Source organism: Acomys russatus, chromosome 28 (assembly GCF_903995435.1).
Source record: "Acomys russatus chromosome 28, mAcoRus1.1, whole genome shotgun sequence".
Taxonomy (NCBI): Eukaryota; Metazoa; Chordata; class Mammalia; order Rodentia; family Muridae; genus Acomys; species Acomys russatus.
The window spans coordinates 41,717,920-41,741,750 of record NC_067164.1 but is presented as its reverse complement, the minus strand read 5'-3'; the positions used below and the strand labels follow the sequence as shown (position 1 = coordinate 41,741,750).

The 23,831-nt window shown below is 48.8% G+C and overlaps 1 protein-coding gene across 1 annotated transcript in view; it reads left to right on the top strand.

The window, feature by feature from the left end:
- Tgfbr3 (transforming growth factor beta receptor 3) overlaps positions 1–23,831 on the top strand; it is a 111,012-nt gene that overhangs the window by 74,601 nt on the left and 12,580 nt on the right. The window contains exons 8-14 of the mRNA XM_051170563.1: positions 353–684; positions 1,098–1,250; positions 4,166–4,306; positions 4,459–4,617; positions 9,310–9,606; positions 11,860–11,977; positions 22,620–22,685. Coding sequence (XP_051026520.1) covers positions 353–684; positions 1,098–1,250; positions 4,166–4,306; positions 4,459–4,617; positions 9,310–9,606; positions 11,860–11,977; positions 22,620–22,685 — 1,266 coding nt within the window. The remainder of the gene's footprint in view (positions 1–352; positions 685–1,097; positions 1,251–4,165; positions 4,307–4,458; positions 4,618–9,309; positions 9,607–11,859; positions 11,978–22,619; positions 22,686–23,831) is intronic.

The following is a 23,831-nucleotide window of genomic DNA, read 5'->3' as shown; positions in this document are numbered from 1 at the left end:
GTTGTGGTGGAGTGTTGCCATCACAGTAGGAACTTAAAGCACTGATGACTAGAGTTCGCATTTTTTTCAAAGCCTCTAAAGTGATTTTAATGTGTAGCCAAAGTTGAGGATCGCTGATACAACCCAAACTCTTAATTTTAAAACTTGGGAAACTGAGTCACAGAGAAGTTCGTTACTCGGCTGAAGCCACTCGGCTAGTTCGAATGCCGTGGTCAGAATCCAGGTTCCCACATCTCTCAGCCGAGGCTACACGTTGCTCACTCACTGTAGTTTGTTTCTGCCCAATCCTGTGCTGTCACGTTCCGCCTGACCGGCCTCAGTCAGTCAGGACTCTTGCCTTCTCTTTCCACAGAGGAGATGAGGGATGAGGAAGTCCATACTACCCCTCCTGAGCTCCGGATCCTGCTGGGCCCTGGCCACCTGCCTGCCCTGGCCAACCCACCCTTCCGGGGAGGGGGAGGCCAAAGTGGGGGTCTCCCCTTTCCTTTTCCGGACATCCCCAGGAGAGGCTGGAAGGAGGGAGAAGATCGGATCCCCTGGCCAAAGGACCCCATGGCTCCCAGCCTTCAGCTGCTTCCTGACCACAGAGAACCAGAGGAGGTGCAAGGAAGCGTGGATGTGGCCCTGTCAGTCAAATGTGACAATGAAAAGATGGTCGTAGCTGTAGACAAAGACTCTTTGCAGGTCGGTGTTAGTCTCTTAAAGGAAAAATATATATATATATATGAAGCTTTCCCTAGCCCCAGCAATTCTGCATACATACTGCCCAGTGGCTGTTTCACTTTTAAACCCTGCACTTGGTCGTGTTTTCCCACTTGGATAGGCCACTTTCCCTTGGCTACAACCCTCATTTCCTGTTGTTCCTAAAGAGGAGGGGAATTCAGATCCTCATATGTCAGTATTTTGTTCTTGAATGTTCAGTGCCAACAAGCACAGTCCTTGGGCTGTGGGCCCGTGGCCAGTGAGGGGAAGGTGAGGTGGGAGGGCGCGATGCTGGCCTGTCAGCCACCTCTACCTCGGGAGGCAGGCGCGGCTTGTTGCTGTGCAGGCTGAACGGCTGCTAAGCCCTCCGTGGCCTTTGGTGGTTTCTATTTCAGACCATTGGCTACTCGGGGATGGAGCTTACCCTGTTGGACCCTTCGTGCAAAGCCAAGATGAACGGTACCCACTTTGTTCTGGAGTCTCCCCTGAATGGCTGCGGTACTCGACACCGGCGGGCAGCCCCTGATGGCGTGGTTTACTATAACTCTGTGAGTATTCTCTAAAGCACAGCTCCACCCTTTGCCGTGGCATCGTGGGATGCTACTCAGTCTTGTCTCTGAAAAGGATGGCGTGGAGATGAAGCCAGGTGACAGTTCTCAACAAAGAAGTGGATGGACTTTGACCCTGGACTCTAGGTGTTTTGAGTTACTGGCGAGTCTTTGGGATTCGAGGGTCCTGGTTTTTTAGCAGCTGGCGTTGTGGTGCTCTCACACACTTCCTTCTTCCGTCTGATGATGTTCAGTGGCGGGTTGGCCGTACCTGCACCCACGCCATCCTGCTGAGGTCACACTGGCAGGGCAAACAGCCTGGTCTTTATGGGGCTAACACTTCAGAGACCCGTGGTCTGTGTGAACAGCCCCAGATGTATTCATAGTCCCTTGCTTGTCCAAAAGTGAGAGGAGACTCCTTCCCTCAGGAGTCTCAAGTCAGAAAGGAATCCTGATGAAATTATGAAGTTTCTCTACCTCAAAGAAAGACCCGGGGGCTGGAGAGATGGCTCAGTGGTTAAGAGCACTGACTGCTCTTGCAGAGGTCCTGAGTTCAATTCCCAGCACCACATGGTGGCTCACACCCATCTCTAATGTGATCGGATGCATACTGTATACATAATAAATAAAATTAAATTTAAAAAAGACCCAGAATTAAGAAAATCTATTCTTAGAGTTAACTGAAAGAAGGTTCCACAAGTTCCCCTCCAAAATAATTCATTGCAGAAATCATTTCTGCCAGGCAGATGAAACCTACTTTCTTGAGGGAGGGAGGGAGGGAGGGAGGGAGAGAGGGAGAGAGACAGACAGACAGACAGACAGACAGACAGAGACAGAGAGAGACTGGGCAGTAAATACTAGGCTGCTGAAGCATTAAATTTCACAGGTGCTTCAAGGTAGCAGGTTTGCAGTTCAATTTTGAAGTACTTCTCAGCACCCCAATCCCCGCGTGAGCCCCGGGCAGTGAGCTCTTAGTTCTTGTTCCACCGTTGACATGGGCGAAGGCTCCGAGCAGCCAGCTCATCCGATGCCCACTGCCACACTTGACCCAACCTAGGAGGAGGCTGGAGAGGAGGAGGTCCTGCGGTCAGGGTGTCGCGTGGCTGTCCCGTGAGCTCACTGTTCCTCAGAGACCCTTAGAAGGTTAGCACAAGAGAGAGGGGGGGGGGGGAGCGCGCTGCACCGTATCTCATCCCATTTCCTCTGGTTACAGAGGAGAGCCAGGGCCAGCTCCATCTTCCCCATCTCACAAGTCTCCTCAGTACCAGCTGGGCGGGCCTGTGTTACTCAGCTCGTCAACTAGCTTTTGACGTCCTATCCATTACAACACGAATTTGCTTGTAAACTATTCAGTTCTCTAACCGTACGAATGCCAGGTAATGGTAACTTACTTGATTTGGACACTTTAACATGGTTTCCGAGTTAGCACTGCCGAGAAGGTGTGGTGACCGACCGAGTTAAAGCTTCAGTCTCTTTAAGAGAAAAACAATATCCAGGCCCTAAAAGCCACCTCTCTCTTTCCTATGCCTTTGTTTTCTTGACTGTTAGAGGAAGGCTTGCCGTGCCCCAATACACCTCCCACTCTGTTCCCTTTAGTGAGTGCTTTAACTGTGGGCTCCAGTTGTGACAGTGTGTAGGAATCTTCAGACTTCCTGTGTATTTTTATTTTCCATTATCTCCACAAGCTAAACATATGAAATGGAAATAAATTGGGATTTCATCTATAGAGTTGTACTCTTTGGGTCACCCTTTCCATCCTATTTAGAACTAACCATGTATAGCAATATCAGCCAGTGTTAATACAGATTGATTGTCAATAGAAAATTTTATTTTATGCACCCATACACACGAGAGAAGAAAGTGGGGAGACTGTGTAATAGAGTGTGCGAGGTCAAACACGAGAGGACTGGTACTGCGCAAACACTGGGCCCCGTGCTTTTGACTTAAACTTTATACAAACCTTAAAATTTAAGGATGTTTTAAGGCTTAAAAGGTCCAAAAAGAGCCAGTGAGATGGCCCAGTGGGTAAAAGGACCTGAATTCAATCCACAGGACCCACACGGTGAAATAAGAAACTGACTCCCACAAATTCCTGACACAGTCACACACACATGCTTACACAAACATATATGCTCACACACAGATACAAGTCATACACAAAGATACACAGATACACAGTCACACACCACACACAGTGTAATTTTAAAAATTTGTTTATTTTTTAAATTTAATTAATTTATTCAGATTACAACTCAATTGCTATCCCATCACTTGTATCCTTCTGTTCCCGCCTCACACAGTGTAATTTAAAAATTACAAAATGTTAAAAACTGATACGGATTAAAAAGCACCTTTGAACCCATAAGAAGCCGCTCTCAAAACATGGGCAAGCCTATTGACAGTCCTACCAACTCCATTTTAGTGCCTAGTGTCCCTGCTATTTGAAGTAACTTATAATTAATCAACATAGAAATAAGTAAATCTGTAACTTTTTACATGGAAAAAAATCCAAATTTTAGTTCAGGTCTTCAGTTTGAATTGAGCTTTTTAAAAAAATATTTCTTATTACTTTGAAGATTTAAAAAAAAAATCGTAGCTGGGCGAGGTGGTGCACACCTTTAATCCTAGCACTCGGGAGTCGGGAGGCAGAGGCAGGTGGATCTCTGTGAGTTTGAGGCCAGCCTGGTCTACAAAACGAGTCCAGGACAGCCAAGGCTACTCAGAGAGACCCTGTCTCGAAGAACCAGAGGAAAAAAAATCCTAGAAAGTTTGGAGAATTTGCTCTTGTATAAAGTTGGATTTTCTTTTTGCACGTGAGTTGTTGGGTGGGTGCACGAGGGAGGTACAACAAGAGGCATGTGGCATGGCGCTTTCCTACGAAAGGGGGCAACAGCTGTGCATCCTCTGCCTTCTAGATTGTGGTCCAGGTTCCATCCTCTGGAGACAGCAGTGGCTGGCAAGATGGTGATGAAGACCTGGAATCTGGTGACAATGGATTTCCAGGAGACGCGGATGAAGGAGAAACCGCCCCCCTGAGCCGGCCTGGAGTTGTGGTAGTATGTGGTGACTTCCTTTAGGCTTTTCTGTGGGTACTGTTGGTGTTCACTTGGTTTGTTTCCACTGGGAGCTATCAAAAAACAAAACCGTACCTAAAAGGCCAAAGCACTTCGTGTGACTAATTATCCTCATCTGCTCGGTGGCTTTCCAGTTCAACTGCAGCTTGCGGCAGAAGAGGGAACCCAGTGGCTCCCAGGACAAGCTCTATGAAAATGCCACCTTCAACATGGAGCTGTACAGCACAAACCTCTTCCTGGTGCCCACCCCAGGGCTCTACTCTGTGGCAGAGAACAGACAAGTCTATGTGGAGGTGAGACTGGTGGGTTAGCCTCGGGTGTCTGCCCTGTGCTGTGCGGTTCCTGTGACACTGGCTTCTGCGCCCTGCACGGGCCCTGCATCTAAGTCAGGGGCTGGCTCGGAAAACACTTCCAGGTCACTTTCTGACCAAATAAGAAATATCAGGATTTTATAGATAGATATAAGGTTTTTAAGTAAATATAAAAAGAAAGAAAACAAGTGTAAATCCTACCAGTAAAGCGCTGTACTTGTTTTGCTGTCAACACCTTAGGGGCAGGTGCTTGGCCATGCATGCCAGCGTTATCCACAGGCTCGTTCGAACGTCTCATCTATCGCCTTGGACTTACTTTCAAGTCAAAAGCTATGTTCTCATGAAAGTTGTTTCTGCCGAGCCATCCAAATAGCCTCACAAATTGGTCAGAACCATTTCCTATCTACAGCGGCAACCATCGTGGCACGCTTTAAATCTGGAATGCCTGTGAAAATAGCTGATAGAGGTATAATAATGAAACAATAACAGCAAATATTTCCTGCCATCTTATGATGTGCCAAGCGCACTTATGAATACAATGACAAATTGACTGCGAGAGGACTCTGCGAGAATCATTAAAGATGCACCCTTTGGATGAGAAAGTTAGGCACAAGCCTGCCCAAAGTGAAACAGCCCTGAACCTGGTGTAGTGTTTCCCTCTGGAGTCCTGTCTCCAGAGGCCATACTGTAGTAATCCCTCCCCACCCCCTCAAATTGCCATTCGAAAGGGAAAAGGGGGCTGGAGAGATGGCTCAGGGGGTTAAGAGCTCTGGCTGCTCTTCCACAGGACCCAGGTTCAAATCCCAGCACCCACGTGGAAGTTCGCAACCGTCTGTAACTCCAGTTCCAGGGGATCTGACACCCTCACACAGATGCAGGCAAAACACCAATGCACATAAAATAAAAAGTAAATAAATTATCTTTAAAAAAAGAAAGGGAAGGAAACAAAACTTCATATAAGCATCAATAACTAAGTTCACAGACTCCATTCTGGAGAAGAAAGGCCAATGCTCCAGGCTGTCTGCTGTCCGTGTGTCCACCCAGGATACTGTTTGTTGGTCTCGCAGGAAAGCATCATGGACGAAGTGGCTTTAGCAGCTGGCTGCTTTATACTTTTCAGTCGGTAGCTCCTGCAGGGCACCATGGTCCATTTTGCAAAAGACAAACAACACGCATGCGCAGTGGCTCTGGTGGGGGGCAGAGTCAGCAGCTTCTCTCCCTTTGACTCCCCATTGTGAGTGCCCTTGGGGCAACCCCCCCAACCCCCCACCCCGTTCTGCTTATGCTGTTCCTCATGGTGGGTCTCTCCGAATCCAAGGCCGCTGTTTTCTCCTGCCTTTTCTATATTAACAGTCCACAGGACACGCATCTTAGTCAGTGACTTCCAGGTTTGCCACAGGTTTGAGAGGGCACTGCTTAGCCGCAGTTTGCTCTCGTCCAAATGAATGGCTCCATCCACTCATTTGTGGCTTTGCTAACTCATGCTGGCCAGTGGCTAATCTGCTTTATGCATCCTACCCTGACTATTTTAATAATCCTGGAGTGCTGGCTTGCTTGCACTAGGTTGTTGGTCGATTCTCTACCCCCCCCCTTTTTTTAAATTCTTGTTTTTCCCCCTTTTACATCTCTTCACATATCACATGTTTTTGCAGTTAAATTTCATTTTAAGAGTAGATCTCTCTCTCCTTCTCTCTCTCTCTCCTTCTCTCTCTCTCTCTCTCCCTCTCTCTGCTATTTTAAATATCAAGTATGTTTTTAAAAAATGATTGGGGCCTAGGAGAGTTGTTATAAACTGTTTTAAACTCCATCGAAACTACCCAAAATATGAAAGAGGATCTGCAAAAGTTTTGCCAAATAAGATAGCAGCTGGCCATGCCTTGTCTTTCTTTCCTGGTTTGGACTTTACTGCTGGTAGGAAAATTTTGTTACTTAAGTAAAATAAAACTTCATAAATCATTGGCTTAACCCAAAGAGCAGCCGTTTCTTGGTTTCTTCTCCAGCTGCCCTACTTAGCCTTTCTTGGAACCTTCCACTCCTTCCAGACCGCAGTCCATCCCATTAATCTGAGATATTCTCCCCTTGACCACCTTCGGTTGCTCCTGGGTGAGCCGTTGGTGACGTGGTGGCCCTTCTTATTTTCAGTAGTTTGGCTGGCTTAGTGCTGCAGCATTCGGAGCTGCACGGCTGATGCACATGGCGGGGGCGCCCTTGCTGTGCGGCCCGGGCTGTCTGTGCGTACACCTGTGCTTCCTTGTTTCCTACGTCCTACGCTAACTGCATCTTCTGCGTCGGTTACTGCCATCATCCTTGGCACGCACACGAGCAGCACAGCATGTGATTTCCTTGGGCTGGCCTCATCCCAAAACCTGTAACTGCCCTGCTGCTCACTTCAAGTCCATCCTACGGCAAGACTCACTAACGCCTTTCTCCTCAGAAGCACCGCGCGGAAGTCTGAACCAGCGGCTCTCCACCTCCCTGACGACGCTGAGAACCTTTAACGCGTGTTGTTGTGATCCCCGGCCATAAAACTAGTTCATTGCTACTTCATTGCTTAACTTTTCTACTGTTATGAATCATAATGAATCATATCTGAGATGCAGGATGTCTGATATAGAAGCCCAAAGGGGGTCCCGACTCCCAGGTGGAACTGCTGGGCTAGCAGACACTCTGCATTGCACACCTTCTTTGAAAGTAAAAAAGCCTGATCATCCTGAGTTAGCCCAGGAGCAGAAAGACTCACATGGTATATACTCACTTATAACTGGACACTAGCCCAAGGGGCATGTCCCGTGAAAGTCTTCACTTACGAGGAGATTGGGATAGGTGAGAGGACATCCTATTGGGACTCTAGGTGAGGGAAGTATGGGAGAATGGGGAAATAGAAAGATCCAGAAGGTCCTAGAAACCTACAAGAAGAACATTATGATGGGCAGATCTGGGCCCAGGGGGCTCTGCTCAAAATATAGCACCAATCAAGGACAATACATGCAGTAAACATTGAACCCCTACCCAGATCTAGCCAATGGACAGGGCATTCTCCACAGTTGAGTGGAGAGTGGGGACTGACTTTTACATGAACTCTGGTGCCCCATATTTGACCATGTCCCCTGGATGGAGAGGCCAGGTGGCACTCAGGATAGCAGGCTACCGAGAAGCGACTCGATACCCTAGGATCATATACAGGGGGAGGAGTTCCCCCTCAGTCACAGTCATAGGGGAGGGGAGTAGGATGAAAGCGGGAGGGAGGGAGGAATGGGAGGATACAAGGGATTGGATAACAATTGAGATGTAATCTCAATAAATCAATTAAATTTAAAAAATAAAAATATTTTGGTCATTTCAAAAAAAGAAAGTAAAAGAGCCAGCATATTAACATATTTCGAGCTATAGGCTTAGCTAATGTTAATGACACCTTTTATTTGTAGAGTGTGTATAACTTACCATCTCAACAGGATAGAATATCTGTTTGTGCGGCAGGAATAGCTCAAGGACAGTGAATGTTTATAGAACACTGAACACGGAGGCAATGTTATAATTCTGTTCACCTTCTGTTCATGTTGAGTATCCCACGGTTAGCAGTGCGGGGTCTTTGGGGAATGCGATGGGTTGAGGATTCCTGCAGTGTCAGAGATTTCCCCTGGGCAGGCTCCAAATGCGAAGTTTGTTACCCACGCGTCTTTCTAAGCATTTGGGAGCTTTGGTCTACGGGTGAGGACTGACTTTGTTCCTGAAGTGTTTATGTTTATTGTTTATACTTAGTTTAGTCAAGGAAAGGGGCACCAAAGTCAGCAGGATAGATCACACAGCAAATTATGTGTCACCAAATGGTGGAGCCCGTTTTGTTGCAGGGATTTTAGCAGCGTTCAGGATAGCGAAGGGTTGAGTTCTGTTTGCGTTTGGCCAAGCACGACTTCCTGTTTCTAAACAAAAGGTCCTCAATAAGATTTGCACATGATGTGCACAAGCGTTTTGCAGAAGTGAATTGGGAATGTTTCTAGGTTAGTTTTCCCTCTGGTGCCCGCCCCCCCCCCCCCCCCCGACCGCCATCTCCTGGACTGGCAAATGATAAGATTCTTGGCAAGACTGGTTTGGTCCTGTGAACAGCTGGCACACTTTGCCAGGCTGGTGATGGCCACCACACTGTCCCCGATACAAAGCAGCAGAGTCCCGCTTACTGACCAAGCAGGATGCATCTGTGGCTTTCTGCTCTCCTTGGTTTGCTCTGCTTTGGTGCATAGTCATCCCTGCCTATGCCACCTGGAACCTCTGTCCTGCGCTGTAGGGCAGCATTTAAAACACTTGTCTTGGTAATAATCCACTGTTATGATGTTGGAGCCTTTACCTGTGTTTTACTTATTTTGGAAAATCACTTAGGCACACAGTTAGTTTGATTTTGTTTTTTATTTCTGAGGACTTTTGGGAGGGCAGAGAGACTTAAACCCGTCTGGCAATTGCAACTCATAGGGTAGCATTTGAACGAAACAATTCATTGTCACTGGAGCCAAGTTTAAATGGGAAATACCTTTCATCAATCACTGTGTTACTATTACAGTTAGAAAATTATAAACGTTACGAAATTGGAATAGTGTTTCACCCGTAGAACTACGTCAGCAGATTGTCTAGGTGACTGAAGTAAATACCCTCCTCTGACTTGGTCTTTCTCTTCCTCTGCAGGTGTCTCTCACTAAGGCTGACCAAGACCTGGGATTTGCCATCCAAACCTGCTTTGTTTCTCCTTACTCAAACCCAGACAGACCGTCTGACTACGTCATCATTGAGAACATCTGCCCCAAAGATGACTCTGTGTTGTTCTACAGCTCCAAGAGAATGCAGTTCCCCATCACTAGCGCCGAGGTGGACAAGGTGCGGTTCAGCTTCCTGTTCAAGTCCGTGTTCAGCACCTCCCTGCTCTTCCTACACTGCGAGCTGACGCTGTGTACCAAGAAGAAGGGCGCCCAGATGCTGCCGAAGGTGAGCAGCCACCGTCCTGTTTGGACCAACCGCGCTTTAGGAGTATTTAGGTTAAGGGGATGCCGTGATCGGGAGGTGTAATCTGAGTTACTGCAGTTCTGAGGTTTGGGTTCGGAGGTTTTGAAGCCTTCCAGTTGTAGTAACTGTGTGAAGAGGGAGCGATGCACTTTAGGGTTCTGGAGAGTAAATCCTGAAAGTATAACAGTTTGTCTTTCCACGTGCGCTTAGCGCTGTTTTCCACCTAGGGAGAGGCCCGGCTCTGGTGCAGCCGGTCAGATAGCACGAGGTGCCAGAATTCAGCGAAGCAAAAGCAGCAGCGCATGCGCAGGGATTAACTTCAGTTCTCGTGGAGACTGGGATCGCAATTGTTTTTTTGACCTTCTCCGTGTGAGTTATAAGGCTGCCTTATCTCAGGAGGACTTCTAAGGGAAATTAACAAATATTTTACTTTTGCCTGGTTTCTTATCAGTTCATCTTGTTTGCCTCATGCCATTGCCCATAATAAACGGCTATGCTCTGTGGCCAGAGCAGAAATCAGAACCCTTTGACCTTGTTGGAGCAGCCACCTGCAGGCCTTCTGTCGGCTCAGTTTTGATACCTTGTTAGGCCTGCCTTGTGTAGGACAGGGGGCATCTCCTGCTGTCCCTTCTTGTGTGGCCCCGGTGTCATGTTTATTCCAGAGCTGTTACACAAATCTAAGCTGGATTCTAATTTTCTTACAATCATGGATCCACTGATATTTCAAGAGCGCAGCATCAAGTTGGAGCCTTTATATGTCTGGAGCCCTCGCATACAGACTGGAAGGAAAAGGAGAAGTGAAAAGGCGTCACTAATAGATAGACTTCCATTGACCCGGGTCCCTTGAATCACTTCTCCAAGCAGTTTTTGGTTTGGGTTTTGCCTACAAATACATGCACAGAAAATCACCACTCACCAGATGCATTTGTTTGCTTCTGCCCTACACCCCTACCTGCCTACCCCACACTCCCTCCCCCACATCTCCTCCCCTACCCCCCCCCACTACCCCCTACCTTGGTCTTTACCTAGAAGAATACTAACAATGTGCTCCCCTCCTGGGTGAAGGAGCAGAGGAGGTAGGGGATGCGCAGTCAGTGTATGGAGGAAGAATCAGGCTTCCTTCTGCTTAAAGGCAGCATTTCCCCCATTTCCAGTAACTCCTGAGCACTTGTGTGACAACAGAGAAATCCTGAGAACCTTCTAGGAAAAGGTACCGGTGGCCACCACCGAGTCCAGCCCTGCCATTTGCTATGAGTTAAGCGTCTGGCCCAGGGTCAGCCTCTGACTTAGCATCATACTTTCCTGTTGAACTGAAGGGCTAACCAGACAGACAGTACGGGAACCCGTAGTCATGAATGAACTACTGTGTCGTCCAACAATGTGCCTTGTGGCAGAACACCCAGCTTCCTTCTACAAGAAGGTTCTTATCGGGCTGTTTGGTTTATTCTGTGGGGTGGGGGTGGGGGTGTTGTCTTCTTACAGTGTGTATCTTGCTTGTGTGTGGCCCAGAGAAGCATACACATTTTCAGATATGATCCCCCCCAAAACACACACATACCCTGCCCCCACCAATATGTCCCTGTGATTGTGGCACAACTTGAAATAGCTAGAAACTGCTGCTCTCAGCTTCCACCCCTGAGGGTCACCCCTGCCCTAGGGCCTATGTTGTACATTAAAAGCAGCTGACCCCAGGCTAAGCCATGGGTGAAGTGACAGAGCCTTTTCGGATCGCGTGTGAGGTCCTGGATTAAGTCTCTAGCACCAGGGGAGAAAAAAGCCAAGCCAAAATAATGAAATAAACGATGGCCGAAAGCCTGACGTTGTGGAATATTTTAAAAAGACCTAACAAACATGGCAGTATGCTTTAGATAACAAATGTCAGTTCTGCTTTATAACACAGTAAGTGCGGCTTCCCGTCACAGGCTGCAGATGTTGTCACACCCTTGCTTAGGAAGCCATTATGGGGCCTGGCAGGAGCCCATTTGACAAGCTAATTCTGAAACCTGACGCTCTTGTGTGAGAAAGGGGCGGGAAGGATGTTTGTGAGCTGCTTGTGGATATCTTTCAGGTCACCACCGCGCCTGCATTCTCTCTCTCTGATTATTTTTCACTTCTCCTGTTTTCTCATGGTTCACAGCGGTGAGCCACATACTAAGGGGCCAAAGACAACCGTGTGCTGGCTCGGTGCAGGTACTCTTCTTTGAGCCGTGACGGCCTTGCTCTGCCTTTCCGCAGTGTGTGTCTATTGACGATGCCTGCACCTCCCTGGATGCCACCACGATCTGGACCCTGATGCAGAATAAGAAGACATTCACCAGGGCGCTGGCTGTGGTCTACCAGGTGGATGATGAAGGTGAGGATGGCAGCCTATGGCCTGCTCCTGAAGGATCCCTAACACCCACGTGGCAAAGGACAGAGAGGGTGCCTGCAAGGGCTCTCTGGCCTTCACTCCTTCACTTCACACCTGACACATACGTGGGCACGCATGCACACAGACACACGGAGTAGTAAGTTTCCTCTTGCATGGTGTGACATATATGCACACACACACACACACACACACACACACACACACACACACAGAGCAATAAGTTTCCTCTGAGCTTGACTTGAATGGTGTGACACATGCACACACATGTGCACACAAACACACAGAGTAAATACTTAAAAATTTTTTTTCCATGCTGAAATCAAAAGTCCAGTTTTATTGAAAAATAAACCAAGGCTAATGAGATAGCTCAACAGGTGGAAATGTTTGCTGTCAGGCTGGGTTCCCTGAGTTGCATCGCTGAGCTCACACTGTAGAAGGAGCAAACCCGCTTCCCCAGGTTGGGCTCTGCCATTTATCCATGTGCATTCTGTGGCGCACACACATACGCACGCAGGCACTCACACACACACACGCATGTACATATACTCACATATACCCAGTTTATAATGATATAAATATATAAAAAATCAATTTAAGTTAAAAGCCAGTCAGTGGCTTTAGAAAATAATTATTTTTCCCAAGAGGTTCCCCCCCCCACCCCCGCACCCCAGCTGATTCCTCACTGTGGCTGTTTGTAATTCATTGACAAACTGTTCTTTCTCTAAGGAATGGATCAAGGTGCCAGAGAAGCAGCTCAGTGGAGGGGTGCTAGCTAGCACGCAGCAGGCACTGGGCTGATCCTATGCACTATAAAAGACAGAATAGGGAAAGGCTGGCTCTGCCCTGTTGCTCTGCACTGTATTCGGATGTGCTTCTGTGAGTCTGTGGCATGCTGGGCCTTGCACACTCCACAGCCCAGCTTCCCACAGCTCAAGCTGCTTTAACCGTCCATCAAACCACAGATAGCCCCGAGGGGGCGGGGGTCTGTGATCTGTGAACATTGTCCATTGAGGGATCCAGGCGGAAACAAAGTTGACGACATTCATAAATGAGTTTCCAGAACTTCGTACAATGGCAAACGCCAGTCCCCTCATACCCAGTGTTCCCATTCCTTCTGCGTAAGAATGCTCACCAAACTGTGTTGAATGTGAGGGAGGAGGGATGTGTCCTGAGATGTGCGTTGTCAGCACCATAAGAGCAGGCAGGGCAGACAGCGAGCGGGGAGCCCTGAGGATCGCAGTGAGGACACCACAGCACCAGGGCCTGGAGCAAGCCAGGACGTGTATCAGGCGGCTGTCAACAGCTTTGGTGTGGCACCCAATGTCACATGGGTGATCTGAGGAGTCACAATCCTCCCTGTCTAGAAGTAGATTGTCACTCTCCAGAAGCCTGGCTGCCCAAGAGTGTCAAGCTGAGAAAAAGGCTGGCACAGTGAGAGGGTGTCAAGCCTCCAGGGTAATGTATTTCAGAGTTGGAGTCACGCACCGTGTCCCAGCATCTCACAGGGCAGAGTAGCCTAGCAAAAGCCAGTGAGCAGCTTGGTCTCAGCTGCTGGGCATTAGAAGGGAGCCATGGTGGCTGGTCCTGACACCAGATCTTGGGTTTAGGGGCTCCTGGGATGGCGCTTTGGGGCCGGGATTTGGCAGGACTAAGCAGTGGGTGGCTCTGAAACAGGAATGAGCTCCCAGAGAGGAGGCAAGCAGGTGCTGGCCAGTCTCAGTACGGGCTGGCTTTTGTAAAAAGAGCTGTGCCATCCCAGGTGTCACATCCCTTCAGAAAGGCAGGAGAGCTTGGTTAGGGACTGGGTTGCAACCCGGAAGTTTGGGGTACTGCCCAGCTGACCGTGGCAAGCACTCATGACTTCTGTTTTATGCTCTTCATCCGGAAAGGAGGAGTTAGTGCAGGAGACACACAGAAGCCTGCCAACCATAAGTGTTGCTGGGAGTTGCGAACAGGTTTTCAGTTCATTTCCGGCCATCCTAAACTCAGGATGTACAATCAGATGCTTACTGGTTTCGACCTAAATGTGGTTCATTTTACTTTCATTGGTTGTTTTTTCAGTTATTTGAATGGTATAGTAGGTTTGTACAGTTCTCTTTAGCTGGGCTGTGGGGAAACTGCTAAACCCTAGCCCCTGAATAGGGAGACAAGGAGTACGAATAAATCAATTGTGTGGCAAAGAAGTCATAGCTGGGCACCAGCTGGCTGAGTTTTGTGCTATGTGGAGTTAGCAGCAGCAGCAGCCCCTCACCCCTGTCCCCTGCTCTCACCTATTTTGAGAACACTCACTCAAGCTGCTGATTGAACGCAGCAGCTGGCGGTGTCCGAGCCAGACTGCACTTAGGCATCAATAGCACAACACTATAACTTCCAGCAGTTCTTCCTCTCTTTTCTTTTTTTAACTCCAGTGGTATTTTTCTAAGTAATTTCTCTTGTAAATTAGGTGATTACTTTTATTCAATTGAACATTCAGTGTTGTTCTCTTTACAAAAAAAAAAAAAGTTCGAGGAAAGGTGGTTTTTTGGTTTTTTTTTAACCAGATATCAAAGCAATTTCATAAAATTTGCTAGTTGAGGTTTTAGTGGAGAAGCAAGTGGGTGAACAGTTTATTGCGTGGGTTTGTGAACCGAATTGAGGCAGTTGAGCAAGCCGGTCCCCAAGGGGTTGTATGCAAATCCGTCTTTCTTGGCAGGAATAGGTGGGTTTTCTGCTGGCTCTCAGTTCCATGATTCCCTCGCCTTTGGGGTTTATTTTCTTTGCCTCTGACATGATTTCTGTTCCGTGTAGACCACTGGAACCTGTTTCAGCCATGCAGAGCTTTGGCGCATCATTGGCCAATGGCAGTGGCTTATTTAAATAACCACAACTAATTTTCTTTTTGGAGTGGGAGGTAAGGGATGACCTGTGGGGGCATGATTTCCCAGCAGCCTTCTTGTCCTGATGTCCTTGCCACAAAGCCAACTACCCCAGGCCATTTGGCCTTTTTTTTTTTCCAAGACAGGGTTTCTGTGTGTAGCCTTGGCTATCCTGGACTCACTTTGTAGACCAGGCTGGCCTCGAACTCACAGCGATCCGCTTGCCTCTGCCTCTTGAGTGCTGGGATTAACGGCGTGCGCCACCACACCCGGCTGCCACATCTTTCTTTTTTGCAGCTGCATTTTTATGGACCACAGATGCAAGCAGAGAGCGGCAACCACTGCTGCCACTAAGAGGGACATCTTTCAGGCAGTGTTTCTCTCTCTGTGGGCAGGAGGGAGGGGGACATCTTTCAGGCAGTGTTCCTCTCTCTGTGGGCAGGAGGGAGGGGGACATCTTTCAGGCAGTGTTCTTCTCTCTGTGGGCAGGCAGGGAGGGAAAGGGGCCGTCGAAACTGCATGAGAGATTGTTCTTCCAATGGGCCATGTTTTCAGTGGCACCTTCATTGTCATTGTCACCTTCGGCCTCTGAGTAATCAACATTGGCTGGTCATCTTTTTGCTGCTTACACCTTCAACAGTAGATGAAGATGCCTAAGACTATTGATGGTGCTGGTGACAGGGTGCAGTGTTGATGAAGCGTCTGTTTTGTGTAGGTCCCCACGCTAAATGCTTAGATCACATGTGTTACAGAATTTCTCATAGCAAACTTGGCCACACACCTACTTAGGGCAGACCAGAATTCAAATCCATTCCTTTGATTTTTACAACTTTTGCAAACCCTCACATGTAGTCTAATCCCTGTATTTAATTTAAAAAACAAAACAAAACCTGCCAGTTCCACAGAAAGATGCCCTCTCACCTCCATTCTGTCCCAGCCCCTTCTCACCCCATGTCCAACTGTTGTCAAGATAGTGCCCAAGCATTCTAATAAATATGAGCTGAAAGGCAGATGAAAATTTTTAAGGGGAGGAAAAAAAAAAAAAAAAAAAAAAAAAAAAAAAAAAAAAAAAAGACAACACATTCCTTGACAGGATTAAACTGTTAGAGTTTGCCTAAAAGTGCAAACCCAGATGTTCTGTGACTTTATAACTTAAACACAAGAGCAGAAAACACAAATAGCTGATGTGTACTATGGCTTATGGCAAAACAATTAAAATAGTTGAGGTGGAGCCTCCTCCCTCATTTCTGAAATACTTCTGCTTATTGGCAGTTTCCCAGTTTGCCACGATTTACACTCAGTTTTTAATTCTTAGCAAGTTAAACTTTTGAAATCCTGGATTTTGTCCACATTTAAAAATAAAAACCCCCACATAACATGGACACTTAGTAATTGTGAATTTCCTCCTTTTCCTCTCGGCCAAATCCAGTGTTGGTTAGGAAAGGAAAGGGAGTTGTGAATGGCAGCTGGGAATTAATCTCAAAGAGGAATGACTATTTGGAAAACATTTGGGCTTTCCAGAACCAAAAATACTCAAAAAGAAAAAGAGAGAAAAAAGAAGGAAAAAAAAAAAAAAAAAAGGAAGGAAAGTTTGTCCTGAGGATAAGGAGGAAGAGATGAGGGGAGGGCAGGAAGAAAGTAGGAGCCCCCACTGACTGCGAGGCGCAGGTGTCTAGCACTGAGAGAGCAGGTGTGCCCCACTTACTGCAAGGCGCAGGTGTCTGTCTAGCACTGAGAGCAGGTGTGCCCCCACTGACTGCAAGGCGCAGGTGTCTGTCTAGCACTGAGAGAGCAGGTGTGCCCCCACTGACTGCAAGGCGCAGGTGTCTGTCTAGCACTGAGAGAGCAGGTGTGCCCCCACTGACTGCAAGGCGCAGGTGTCTGTCTAGCACTGAGAGAGCAGGTGTGCCCCCACTGACTGCAAGGCGCAGATGTCTAGCACTGAGAGAGCAGGTGTGCCCCCACTGACTGCAAGGCGCAGGTATCTGTCTAGCACTGAGAGAGCAGGTGTGCCCCACTGACTTCAGGGCGCAGGTGTCTAGCACTGAGAGATCAGGTGTGCCCCCACTGACTGCAAGGCTCAGGTATCTGTCTAGCACTGAGAGAGCAGGTGTGTCCCCACTGACTGCGAGGTGCAGGTGTCTGTCTAGCACTGAGAGAGCAGGTGTGCCCCACTGACTGCAAGGCGCAGGTGTCTGTCTAGCACTGAGAGAGCAGGTGTGCCCCCACTGACTGTGAGGCGCAGGTGTCTAGCACTGAGAGAGCAGGTGTGCCCCCACTGACTGTGAGGCGCAGGTGTCTAGCACTGAGAGAGCAGGTGTGCCCCCACTGACTGCGAGGCGCAGGTGTCTAGCACTGAGAGAGCAGGTGTGCCTCCACTGACGGCAAGGCGCAGGTGTCTAGCACTGAGAGAGCAGGGGTAGGATGCTCACGATTCTAGCTGTTCCACATTTTGAAAGCTTGTTCTTTGGAAGATTTTAAATGTATGCAAAAACAAACAAACCAGAGTGATCCCTCAGGAGTGCACCATCCAGCTTGAGTAACTGCCCAGTCCTAGTGAATCCTGTTTGGCCACGCCCCATGGCCCGTTTGTGTGGAAGGGAACTAGATAATTTCATCTAACAGGGATCCAGGAGATACCTCTGAAGTCATGAAACATCAGAAGGTCTTTCGGAGAGGGCTAGGCATGGTAGCAAACACCTGTAATCCCAGCACTTGGGAGGCAGAAGCAGGCTGACCTCTGTGAGTTCAAGGCCAGCCAGGGTTACATAGAGACCCTATTTCAGAAAGGGAACTTCAGAGCGGTGCTCTGAAAGCAACGCCAATGCTACAGCGCCGGGAAAGACCCGGCAAGAGAACATGAGGGCCGCTTCAGGCTCTCTGCTATCGACATGTGTTTTTTGGGTCCTACTATACTCTAGGCCTTCAAGGCTTTGGAAGCAGGATTTTTCTCACTCTGCACAGCCCCGCTCTGGCCGGATGACTCTGCTGTGTCTGCACACTGGAGTGGTTAGCATCACCCTTCACTTCTACCCATTAGAGGCCTGTGTCCACCCCAACCAAGTTGTCGAGACCCATTTGATTCTAGAAGTCTCCATGTTTCCAAAGAGCCCCTACCCCACCCCACCCCTGCAGAAAACCGTTGTCTAGTGACAGAGTGTACATGTGTTAACAGGCCACTGCCAGGCATGCCATAAATACTGAAAAGAGCCCAGAGAAAGAAAGGGTCAGAGTCGAGAGTAAGGTTAGTAAGGACGCTCTGGGATAGCTGCACAAACCTCCTCCCTCCCTCCCTCCCTCCCCATCCCCCCTTCTGCCAGATGTCAACACATGTGTGTGCCAGTTTGATGCTTTGTTTCTTTGTGGTCCTTTGTGAGCCTGCAAGCGTTTAGAACTGAAATGGGAGGCCAAACGCTGTGGGGACACACACACACACACACACACAACCATGAAGGCCATGCCCAGCAATCTGAAGGGGGCAGGAATCTTGGTTCTAGAGGTAACCCAAAATTTGTTCAGGGTAAAGATCTGAGCCAGGATGTTGATTATGGTGTATTCTTTCTGCAAAGAAATCTACTGTTAAAATTCTCTTTGCAGCAATATCTAGGATTCCTTCCTAACATCCTTTTCCCTGAGCCCAAAATAAATATTCTTTTCTTTTCAGCAGGCAGTTCAGTTACAGCCCTCTGGAGGAGGTGAAGCTATTTTAGTTACACTTGGGGTTTTGGGGAAGTGGGGAACAAGAAATGTTAGAGGGTAAATCCTGGAACCTGGGCCCTGCGGTATAGGCTTGTCTTTGCACAGATCTTTACGCAGGGCCTTGACACAGGACCCAAGGAGGTGGGAGTGCTTTTGTTTAGCTCTCAGTGGCGAGAGCCCTGTTTGGGGGAAGGGGAGAGTATTAGATCACAGCGTAAGCCCATTAAGACTTTCCAAACAATACCATCCATCACAAAGGCCTTGCCGTAAAACCTAAATTCTTACATGAGCCATCCCCCTCGGGGAAGCATTCTCTTTAAACCGCTTGGGGATTCTGAGTGGCAAAGGTTAACCGCAGGCAGAAGACTGGATAGAGCTCTTCCCAGAAGTGTGTGTGTGTGCGCGCGCGCGCAAAGCGCTCTGTGGAGACCCTGCAGATTTGCGGGATGCACACTGCTGAGACCTTCAGATGTCTCTGCCCTTAGTTCGGTGAAGTAGGTGAATTTTGTTGTTAGATGCCCCCTTCACAGAGCTCTTAGGGATGGGTGGGAAGAGAAGCAGAATTGCTGCCGACTTCAATGTACGACAGAAACCTACACATACATGGTGGTGTTGCTTTTGCTGCCCATAAGCTGGTACCCGAGCATGGACCATGCACCCACTGTGCGATATCCCCAGAGCAAAGGTGCATCTTTTTAAAATCTATTTTGTTATTTCACGTGCGGGGTGTCCTGCCTCCGTGCGTAACTGTGCAGCACCACTCGCCTTTCCAGTGTGCTTGGAAGCCGGAGAACATTTGATCCCCTGAAACTAGAGTCACAGACAGTTGTAAGGCGCCATGTGGGTGCTGGGAACCAAACCCAGGCCCTTTGGGAAGAGCCGCCAGCACTCTGAGCCACGGAGCCATCCCTCCTCGCCCCAGGAAGCGTCTCTCATAGTTAGTGTAAGGAGCGTGTGCTCCGGCTTCATTTCTGTTGCTGTAATAAAAGAGCCAAGCCAAAAGAAAACCCCACAGAAGAGGGGGGGTTTAGTTAGCTTATATTTCTAGTTTACAGTCTGTCCCTTGGGAGAAATCAAAGCAGGAACTCCAAACATCTAGCCAACCACGCCCACGGTCAAGAGCAGAGAGAAACACACCCACCCATACTGCTGGCTTGTTACACTCTGCTCCGCTCCTGCCTAGGGAGCCATGCCTCCTACACTGGGCTGAGCCTTCCCACACCAGCTGACTTAGGACTGTCCCCCACAGATGTGCTTACAGGCCACCTAATGTAGACCGTCCCTCGGTGAAACTACCTTCCCAGGTAATAATCCCCTGGACGGTCAAGCCTAACCACCGCAGACAGCTCCTCGCCACCGTGTAGCTGAAACTGGCGCGGCGCCTCCGTGGGTCACGCTATCCCGGAATTCATGATTGCCCCGCTTCCGCCTGCCAGGTGTAGGGGTGACGGGATCACACATGATGCCTGGCTCCTCTGAATTAACTTTTTAAAAACACCTTAATCTTCTTAGTATAACTCAATGTATCCTCAACAAAGGGCCCTGTGGTGCTGTTTCAGGTGTTCAGACAGTTGCTGATCACTCGGAACCGGACTTAGTCCAGTTGAGATGATTTCACACTTATTTATTTATTTATTTTTGGTTTTTTTGAGACAGGGTTTCTCTTTGTAGCCTTGACTGTCCTGGACTCACTTTTGTAGAGCAGGCTGGCTTCTTTCTCACATCGATCCACCTGCCTCTGCCTCCCAAGTGCTGGGACTAAAGGCGTGCGCCACCATCGCCTGGCCTACTTTTATTTTTTTAAAGACCAACTTGCGTTATTTTTGCTCTAAATTCTGTAAGTTCTTTTTGTTTGCTTGCTTGCTTGCTTTCCTCTGGATACAAAGACGAAGCGTCTGCTTCAGTGAATGAAGAATGAGCTAAGGCAGACGGGCACTAATGCCTTTTAAACTCCAGAGAGGTGGGCCCTGAGCCAGGGGCTCCTCACCCCTTCTCTATAAAGAGCCGGATAGACAATATGTTTGGTTTGGGGAATATCCAGCTCCCGTCTCAAGCGTTCAGATTGTGTGTACTGAGCAGGACCACAGAGCGCCGCGCTTACAGAACAAACTTTAATTTCATGCAGTTTTTCACCTTGTGCAATATTCTTCTCTTGCTTTCTTAAATCATTCCCCATTACAACTTCCCATCTCAGGCCACAGCGTCCTCACCCTGGTCAGACCGGGCTCACTGCGGAGAGTGGCGCGTCTGTGCACAAGCTGATTGAGCGCTTGGGCTAGGTTGGGGCTTCCCCAGCTAAAGACAAGGGACACACACCGCTCTGTAGCCTTGAAGTGGGAGTCAGGAGCCACGGCTCGGCCCTGATGCGTCCCAGCTGTGCTGGTCACAGGATATTAGAGTCCCAGGCCACTCGTGGTGTAAAATAGTAATTGCAAATTCTTTTTTCTGGCTGCCTCGGAGGACTAGGTTTAGCATCATATAAAACTTCGGCCTTCTGGCGCTCCGAGACCATGAAGCTACAGGATGCCTGAGGCACATAAGCATCTTGGTTCTTGCTCCCGTCATTTTCCAAGAGGGCTGTCAGGCATTTTAATCACCACTCAGGAGCAGTTCTGCAAGTCTGAGTCCATGCTGTGCTGAGGCTCGCCCTAAAGGCGGGACAAGGTGAAAGTGGGGGAACCTTCACACTCCTTGCCTTAGGCGTGACCCGTGTGACAGGAAAGGGGGTGAAACGAGGAGGTGTGGGGGAGGTCAGCCCTGCAGGAGAGAGCCGGGCCAGTAAGGCAAAGATTGGCTCATACACAGTTATGAAATGGGCCTGTGGGAACCTTAGGTGAGGAGGAGCCGGCAGCATCAACAAAGGACCCGGGGAAGGGCAGCGGGAAACTGTTTCATGCTAAACAGACTGGACTTGTTTTCCTCTGTATACAAAGGACAGTCACTGGGGGCTCTGGAGAGTTCACTTTGGGGGACCATATAGGAGAAAACACTTGGAACTTGGTGAGAAGAGAAAAAAAAATCTGAAGCTGAACTGAACCCTGCGGTTAAGGAGAGAAGAAATGGAGTTATAAAAGCCATAGATTCTTGTGGTGGTGGTGGTGGTGGCGGTGGTTTTTCCAAGACAAGGTCTCACTATGTGTCACTGGCTGTCCTGGAACCTGTAGACCAGGCTGGCCTCGAAGCCACCTGCCTCCGCCTCCTGAGGGCTAGAGATTAAAGACGTGTGCCACTGTGCCCTGCTAAAGGTGTAGATCCTTAACAGCGTGAGGGGAATAGCGTTGTGGCTGAATCGGAGAAGCATGGTTTCGAGGCCTTGAACCCTTGTACAAGTCAGTGTAAGGACTGAATGCACGCACACACCGTCAAAGTCTTTAAACTGAGGTGCTTGCCTTCCATTCTCCTTCAAACTGGAGAGGCACTGTACTCCTTCCTCATCAAAGCATAGTGCCTAGAAATTTCCAAGATGTACTTTTGATACGTAAAGAGGGACACTGGCAGTGGTTTCATAAAGTATTTATGAACATGGCGCTGGAGAGATGGCTCCGCGGTCAAGAGTGCTAGCTGTTCTTCCAGAGGATGCGGTTCAGTTCCCAGCACCCAAGCCAGGTGGCTCACAACTACTGTAACTCCAGCTCCAGTAGCACCCACACACAGGGTTACACACACACACACACACACACACACACACACACACACACAGAGTTACACACACACAGGGTTACACACACACACAGGGTTATACACACACACACACAGGGCTACACACACACAGGGTTATACACACGCGCGCACACACACACACAGGGTTATACACACGCACACACACAGGGCTACACACACAGGGTTACACACACAGGGTTACACACACACACAGGGTTACATACACACACACACAGGGTTACCACACACACAGGGTTACACACACGCACGCGCGCGTGCACACACACACGTGCGCGTGCACACACACACACACACACACTATGAACTGATAGAAAAATGTCCACATCTGCTGAGAGTCTGAGGCGCCCTTGCGTAAACGGAATGCATTGTGACTTATGCTTTTGTTTCAGAAAATGTTCCAGACACCAAGGAGTCCAGTCCAGTTCCTCCTCCTCCTCCTCCTCCTTCTCCTCCACGTAAGTCTTTATGCAACTATTGCCAGGCAAAGCCTCCGGGCTTTTCTAAGAATGTGTTGGTTAGGGAAGACTCGCCAAGCTGAGCTGATAAGGAGAACCTGGCGCTCCTTCCCCTTCCTCTCCCCTCCGTCCTCTTCCTCTCCTCTGCCCTTTCTTCGTCCCTGGTTCCTTTCCCACTTGACTCATGCAGCCTGTCTTTATCAAGCTAATTATTCATACACTTTTTTTCTGTCCTGCCCCAAACCCTGTCATCCTGCAGGGAGGGTACTAAGGAAACTTAGCACCTTAGCATTCAAGCTGATCGCCACGGGGCGGGGCGAGCCAGGGAGGGCGTGCGAGAGCGTAGGCACAGAACATGCAAGCCGCTATCGGTTTTTGTATGTTGTTAAAGCGAGTTTCCATGTTATGATTGGCACGGAAGCAGGATTCCACCTCAGCTTCTAGCCGCCTGCCCAAGGTCTTCCCCTGTGAGGGGAAATCTCTGTTGTTGGGGCTCCCAGGAGTGACCCCAAGGCACACACAACATTCTTTCTTCTTCTTCTCTCTCGTTACTGCTTTGCAAGTCAGGGGTTCTCTGTGCAGCCCTGGCTGTCCTGGAACTCACTCTGTAGACCAGGCTGGCCTCGAACTCAGAGATCTACCTGCCTCTGCCTCTTGAGTGCTGGATACAAATCATCCTTTATAGTATTTTTATAGAAAATCCTTTTATGTCCTAAGTGGCTTATTCCAGAAAATTATGGAATAGGAGCATCACAAGCTCAGTGGCATACACAGGATAGACACGTTCCTTCATACTCAGTGGGCTGGTTTTCATAAATGGCATCTCTGTCTTTGGAATTCCAGAATGTTTTTGCTAAAATTATTGTCATGGCATCCTTGCATTTGAGGGCATAAAGCAGATCACGTCCTTGCTGTATCTTTCTCTTGGCCTGATGGACTGGTCCGCCACTCTAACTTCCACCAGGCTCCTCCTTGTCCCTGGTCATCTCCTGTCACCTCCTGACTGTGGTGGGTGGAGTCACCCGCATGTTTTCAGAGTGTACATGAACACTCCAGCAAGCTTACAGCCCCAAGGGCTTGTGTCCTTCTAGGCGTTTTCCATCAGGAGACAGTTAAAGCCGTTGCATGGCTCTGGGTGCCTGGGGG